We start from the raw sequence: 7,849 nt of genomic DNA on the forward strand, positions 1-7,849 counted from the left end.
AGTTTACATCCTTAAATGCATTATAACTTATCAGTTCCTTCTATATAAATTGTCTTTTAAATCATGTGTTTGTGTCTCGAAAAAACACAATGAATGCCTTTTAGAAGATATTTCATGAAAGAGAAAATGAAGGTTCTGTAATCTTTTATTTTTTTAGTTGTTTCTTTTTGTTATTAGCTTTCTGTTGTGTAATTTGACATCAATCTTATATGTAAATTGCAATTATTATTATTATTAGTATCATTATTATTATTATTATTATTATTATTATTTTTTTTTTGTGAAAAGATACAAATAACTTTTGATTTTCTGCTACGTTATGGATCATGAACTTACAGTTACAAGTTCAAAAGTTAAGGACATTTGGTCCTGAACTTTGAGTTCCAAGTTCAAAAGTTAAGGACACTTGGTCCTGAACTTAAAATTACAAGTTCAAAAGTTAAAGACACTTGGTCCTGAACTTAGACTAACAAGTTCAAAAGTTAAGGACAATAGGCCCTGAACTTACATTTACAAGTTCAAAAGTTAAGGACAATAGGTCCTGAAGTCCTGAACTTAGACTAACAAACTCAAAAGTTAAGGAAAATATGTCCTGGACTTAGGCTAAGAGGCCCAAAAGTTAAGGACAATAGGTCTTGAACTTACAATTACAAGTTCAAAAGTTAAGGACAATAGGTCCTGAAGTCCTGAACTTAGACTAACAAGCTCAAAAGTTAAAGACGATAGGTCTTAAACTTAGGCTAAGAAGCCCAAAAATTAAGGATAATAGGTCCTGAACTTAGACTAACAAGCTCAAAAGTTAAGGACACTTGCACCTGAACTTACAGTTACAAGTTCAAAAGTTAAGGACATGTAGTCCTGGAGTCCTGAAGTTAAGGACATGTAGTCCTAAAGTCCTGGAGTCCTGAAATTAAGTTCAAAAGTTAAGGTCATGTAGTCCTGAAGTAAAGTTCAAAAGTTAAGGATATGAGCAGAAGAGTATTTTCGCCCAGGCAGTTAAAGTTTATTAAAGCAATGGCTAAAGACTAAAGATATTTTAAATAGTGGCTTTAAAATAAATACATATGTTATTAGTGGCTAACCGTGCACTTCTCCGTGTCTAGCAAATACAGTCTAGTGATCAAGATGCTATCTATATTTAAATCATAATATAGTAAGATACAACTACGAATTTGATGACCACCTGCCTACTGTTTTCCTATTATTGAGTCTTTCCACCTCTCTTGTTGAGACTATAAAATTAGATACGCAAAACAAACAAACAAAATACCTTTCAGCTTATTATTATTACTAGCTTTAGTGCATGTGCGTTGCACGTGAATTTTACATCTGTCAATAAAAATATATAGAATATAAATTTTAAAAAATTATGAATATAAACTTGAACTCATAACAAGGATTAAACAAGATTAGGAAAATTTATCACCCAAGTTTGGTCAGTATCTAATTGTAATTTATTTACACGGTATATAATAATTAGTTCACATGAATTAAATAATACACACCATATTTCTTCAATTTTTTTTTTTTGGTTAAAATCAAAAACTTTATTTAACCAAGTAGTATTTCTTCAAGTTTGTCCCATATCGAAATGTAGTTTATTTTACATATTCTTCTTGATAATATCAAACAAATGTTTTTTAAAAATTTACATGTTAAAATAATTTGGACCAAAAATAAGGATTGAGAAGATTAAAAAATTCTTTAACGCCACAATATACAATAATTAGTTTGCATGAGTTGAACGTAACGACATACAGACCATCATTCTTCAATTTGTCTAGTATTTAAGTGTATCTTTTTTTTTTTTTTTTTTTTGTAATATCAAACGCATGGTTTTTTTTTTACAATTTTACATACTAATGTCATATAAGAGTTTTTTACAGATTTTTTTATAAGTAGTTTATTTACAGTTTTTTCAAAATTCAATTAATGGGATATAACTCGTAAAAGACAATATATTATTTTCATACACAATACAATTATAGTGATTAGCAAAATTTAAATTATAAGTGAGACATAAGTTTTTTTCACCATACCTCATGCTTCAACTTATAACATCCACAACTAAATTAAACAAAATAAAAAGGAAATTTCTTTGAAAAATAAAAACTACATTTGTAAAAGCAAAAAAATATAACTAAATTGCTTTCAACTACTGTAAATTGTGTTCTTAAGCTAAATATTCAGTAGTATTTTTCTATAATTTATAAATGTTTATTAACCTAGCTTGATGGTCTAAAACTATATATGGAGGGAATTACAAATGTCATAATACACTTCAAAGTATCTATAACTAACATTTACATTTTTAAGTTACTTTATTATATTTATATTTACGTTAACTTCTCTTCAACTATATCCGCCATAAAGAGTCTTAGCAAAAAATTATTGTTATTTGGTAAACTCTTAATTTAAATAATAATTGACTTCTTAAAACAAATTTAAATCGATAATGATTTTCTACGTTCATACATAGAAGGGAGGGGTTCAAATATTATTTAAAGCAAATAATTCTAGTTCAAATAAGAAAATATTAAAAAGTACTAAACTTGATCAAAGTACTATATTTTAGGAAAATAAATAAATGATAATATTGAAAATTTAAAGTCCTAAATATTAGCAAAATAATTAAATGACTATTCATAAATTTTAGGGAACTAATTAAATAATTATTCCTACATATTAGAAAATTAATTAAATGACTGTTTTGTCTAGTACGACCTCTATTTTTAAAGGGGTAAAAAAGGTGAACGACATTTCGCGAAGGGTCTTCGTGCTTTTAATATAATATAGATGATTATTATTATTATTATTATTATTATTATTATTATTATTATTATTATTATTATTATTATTATTATTATTATTATTATTAGGTTAAATGTGGACATAAATGAGAGGGGAAAAACTTTACTATGTGCCTGACATAACTGATATTAGCCATGTGAGGCTTAATTTTGTCTCACAACAAAGTAAATCAATTCTTACACATTTGGGTCCACAAAACTTTGGATTCACTTTGTTGTGAGACAAGCCATAGACAATTAGTTTCAGTTGTGTGAGACAAAAAATAAAATGAAACGGTTTAGAAGGTCTTGATGAAAAAAAATATATATTAGAAAAATCAGTCAACTAAACGGGGACAAATGAACCCATCAGTTCATGGCTATTATATCTTTTAATCGATTAGATTAAATGTACCAAGGAATTTCAAACATGAGGAACTTTAATGTTCGTTTTGAAGACCATTTCATACTCTTCAACTCCTAGTAATTAACTTTTCCTTTTTCTATGAGAATAAGGGGTCGTTTGGTAGGGTGCATAAAAATAATATTGAATAGGCTGTATTAGTAATATTGGTATTAGTTATGTTTGCATTAATTATAATGACATATTTCTCATTCATTATTTGGTTTGATGTATTAAAGTATTGCACAATTTTTAAAAAATTATTTATTTACAAAAATACCCTAAAAACCGGGCCATCACTCTATCTTTTTAAAAGAAACATATGTTGAGAATGTTTTTATGTGAAAAAAGTTTTAAAAAAAATATTTGATTTGTCTACATATATTGTAGTATAGAATTGAATATTTATTTATTAAAAAATTATATTAATTATACTAGGGATATAATTTTATTTATCACTATTTGGATTGTTTTAAAATTGCATTAATATAATAGCATATTTTAATTAAGCATAAATTTTGAAGGACAATTTTGTCTTTAACTAAGCTAATGCATGCATTAATACCATGGTTTTCTATGCATTAATTATGCATAGGATAATACCAAATAAGGTGTATAACTAATGCATAGGTTCGAAATGTGTACCAAACAAGGTATTATTAATACATAAAACTAATGCATGCATTATTTTATCTAATGCATCATACCAAACAACTACTAAAAGATCTAAGGGTTGTTTGGTACAATGGTGGAATAAACAAGTATATTTTATATCCCATCGGATTAAGAGCCCGTTTGGACATACAAAATTTTTGCTTTTTTTCAAAAAACTTTATGACAACAATGTTTGGTTATCCATATCTTACCAATTTTTTCAATTTCAATTGATAATGCATTTTCACTACTTTTTGATTTTATAAATTTACCCTATACTTTTAAACTTTATAAAATGACCCCATCAATTATTAACCTACAACTACCCACATGTTTCTCTCGACTATCAGATGAAGCTACTGCAGCGAATAATGAACTCTTTTCTTGTGACGACTACCATATTGTTAAACAATAGCATGTTTGATTGTTTATTTTCAAGTAGTATAATTAAATTGGGACGGTTTTGATATTTTTTACTAGTTATGGGGTATAAATCATATTTCATGATTTTGCGAAAAAAGACATTCAAATATGTTGCAAAAATTACTACCAAACACAACTTCGTCTTCATTTCAAATTTTAGTGAAATTCTAAATTTGAAAATTTATTTTGGAATTCATGGCCAACGCCTACTAAATATTCACTTTCTATATCGGATAACTTATCACACTATTTTAGTGCAAAACTTATTCCGCAATTAGCTAATACCTATAATCAAACATGAGATAAATACAATCTCAAATTTTATTCCGATATTATTATTATTATCTCGGGTACCAAACAACCTCACGACTCTTGACTAGGACTTTTGACCGAAGCGGGTTGAGGGCCCAGGGGAAGCTGGACGCAAACATAACGCAAATGTAGGTAATGGTTTCACTTGAAGTTTGTGTGGAAAATCTAGCTCTCCCTTGACTTGACGTTTGCTTGGAAATTTCTTCAAATTGAAAAGTCTTGGCCGACTGCTTCATTACGTAGCAAAATTTAATACCCCAGCTCATGTCCTTTTTGTGGGATCGGTAATGCTCACTCTCGTCCACAACAAATTGGGATTTCGGTACAGTAACAAGTTATTGATTACAACTGGTTACAAGATAAAATTGTCTAATTTTACTATATCAACGTGTTGGTGAGGTGTCACATGTAAAAGGAGAGTTGTGTTGAGAGTAGCGGTTGTAGTCCTACTAGTATAGTGATGAGTTTTTAATGTCTTAGCCTTATGTTTTGATGATCTAACAAACTTACTATCAAGAACCAGATAAGGAACCTGACATACTTGGTGTACATTGCTAATCAACGAAGTACAACTAATGTGAACTGCTGCAACTGTAGAAGATAGAGAACCAACACAGGGACCTGATCCCCTGTGTGTCCCTAACAACAGTACAGAAGTCAACTATGTACAGCTGAAAAGTGGCTGTCACAGAACAGTGCACACAGTTCTGCAGTCACTTGTCCTTTGACCAACCAAGTGCTTACATCATTCAAATGATGTCATCAAAGGTGTATTAACAAGAGCACTACGACAAAAACATCATTTGACACTTGAGAATTTACTTCAAGCATTCAAGCCGTCTCAGAGTCGTGCATTCAATTCTCAAATGCATCAAGAACAAAGCTTAATGCTACTACAGACCAGTTTCTAAATGTAGTATTTTGTTGTCCTTAGTTGAGTTGTAACTTTATAATTGTTCTTCATTGTAATTCCTAAATTGCTTAGCTAGAAGCGTTGCTTAAGAACCCCTTTGTAAAATCATAAACCCTTTGTGTTTCTGTCGTGACTAGAGTTAGTCATGAGTTGAAGTCTTTATAATAGGTGTATTGCAAATTGGCTTGTAATAGGTGTATTACGAGTTAGTGAGGGATTAAGAGTTTAATTCCTTGATTGCATAGGTTATAATCTAAAAATTGCTCATAGTGAAGTTGAAATCCTACCAGTGTAGGTCATGATTTTTTATCCCCTTGAGCAGGGATTTTTTCACGTAAAACTCCATGTCTTATTTACTTACTGTTTCATTAACGTTCTCAGTGAAAACTCATAGAGGACCTGGTACTCTATAGTTTGGTGGACTCATATAAACTATCAATTGGTGTCAGAGCGGGTTCCTCCTATCAAGCTAACACCTAGGAAAGATTCGTATGGCTGCTCCACCAAATTTTGAAGAAGGTCAATCTACGTATAGACCACCCAGGTTCAATGGGCAATACTATGAGTGGTGGAAGACAATAATGCATGATTTTATTATGGCTGAAGATTTTGAGTTATGGGATGTCATATGTGATGGTCCTTATATCCCAATGAAAAACGTCAGAGAGCTTCCGCTAACGATGCCAAAGACCAGAAAAGAATATACTGACGCAGACAGGAAAGCTCTGGAGAAAAAATTTCTTGCCAAGAAAATTTTAGTGTGTGGAATAGGACCTGATGAATACAATAGGATCTCTGCTTGTGAAACTGCCAAAGAGATATGGGGAGATTTGCCGACAGCACATGAGGGAACCACTCAAGTAAAGCAATCTAAGATTGATATGCTCACCACCGAGTATGAACTCTTTAGGATGAAGGACGATGAATCTATTCAAGATATACACACAAGATTCACTTCCATCATAAATGAGTTACACTCACTTGGTGATGTCATTCCCAAGAACAAGCTAGTGAGGAAGATTCTTAGTATCCTGCCTAGTTCATGAGAGGGTAAAGTGAATGTTATTACTGAAGCAAAGGACTTGCAGGAGCTGACCATGGACGAGCTAGTTGGAAATCTGAAAACCTATGAAATGAAGAGTGATAACTAGGGATTATAGTTCATTTTACACTCCTTTTTACTTGAGTTTTGATTAAAAATGTATACAAAATAATCCCAAAGGCATACATGTTGTATTTGTTTGCAATGTTTGGTAAAAAAGGTGACAATTAGTCAAAACCAACTCAAAAAGAAGTGAAACATGCACAAGTACCAAGAACAAGTCAAAGCACAGTTGCAATAGAACCACCGCGACCGCAATCCATTTAGTGTAGTCCGCGGTGAGGAGATTCAGAGAGGTGCTATTTTGGAATCTCAAGCACTGCGGCCGCAAACCATTTTGTGCGGACCGCAGTAGCCTCACCGTAGCCGTAATCGAGTTTATGCGGTTCGCGGAGCAGAGATTCAGAGAGTTGGGATTTCAACTGTTGGAAGCCAATGCGGTCCGCGGTCCTTTTTGTGCGGACCGCAGTTGAAGCCACCGCGGCCGTGGTGCATTTTATGCGGCCTGCGGTGGCCAGATTAAGAGAATGATTAATCAAGCCAAGAAGCCTTATTGCGGTCCACGGTGCATTTTATGCGGACTGTAGTATCTCGTCAGGGGTATTTTTGTCCAGAACATTCGGCCTAATATAAATACTTTCTTTTCATATTTTTAGGGTATCTTTTGTAATCTTTAAGAGACCAGAGCACGTGAACGGCGTTTTATGTCCATTTTGAGTAATTTGTAGCTATATTAACACTGAATCTTCTTTATCTTAGTTTGTAATTAAATCATACGAGTTATTCTTCATCTATTTCTCTGTTTTCTTCTATTATTATAAGTAGCTAGACCCATTAGCTAGGATTGTGGCTCAACCCCTAGTGTGGGTATTTGATGGGTATTTTGACTTAATGCTTAGATGTTTATGTGTAGTTGATATTTGGACTAATTTGTGTTTTCCATGTTGAATTAGTGGTTGCAAACACTGATTTGTGCCTATTTGACTTGAGCTCTTCTTGAGAAAGAGAGCTTGAGTCTAGGAAAATCAGTCCAACAAGGAATTAGGGTGTAATCAAGATATTGATAGCCCCAATTAAAGGGTTAAACCTAGAGATAGTAATATCCGACTTGAGCCCATATTGCTTGCACAATTTTGACACCTAATTGATCTTGAGAAAGTCAATTAGGGCAAAGTCACTCAAGCTACCGAGAGGTAAAGAGTGAGTAATTCTATGCATTGGCTATATCACAATCCCCAACATAACGTCTTTGC

General features: G+C 32.0%; 1 protein-coding gene across 1 annotated transcript; it reads left to right on the forward strand.

Moving 5' to 3' along the window:
- The first annotated feature begins 5,985 nt into the window (after positions 1-5,985).
- On the forward strand, positions 5,986-6,540 carry LOC138885063 (uncharacterized). The gene has a single exon (XM_070165954.1). The coding sequence runs from the start codon at positions 5,986-5,988 to the stop codon at positions 6,538-6,540; it is 555 nt and encodes a 184-aa protein (XP_070022055.1).
- Positions 6,541-7,849: the final 1,309 nt, after the last annotated feature.

The sequence above is a fragment of the Nicotiana sylvestris genome, chromosome 2, assembly GCF_000393655.2.
Source record: "Nicotiana sylvestris chromosome 2, ASM39365v2, whole genome shotgun sequence".
Lineage (NCBI taxonomy): Eukaryota > Viridiplantae > Streptophyta > Magnoliopsida > Solanales > Solanaceae > Nicotiana > Nicotiana sylvestris.

Bases quoted from the DNA above. Each gene is read 5' to 3' on its own strand.
- LOC138885063 (XM_070165954.1), top strand. From the start codon at position 5,986: ATGGCTGCTCCACCAAATTTTGAAGAAGGTCAATCTACGTATAGACCA.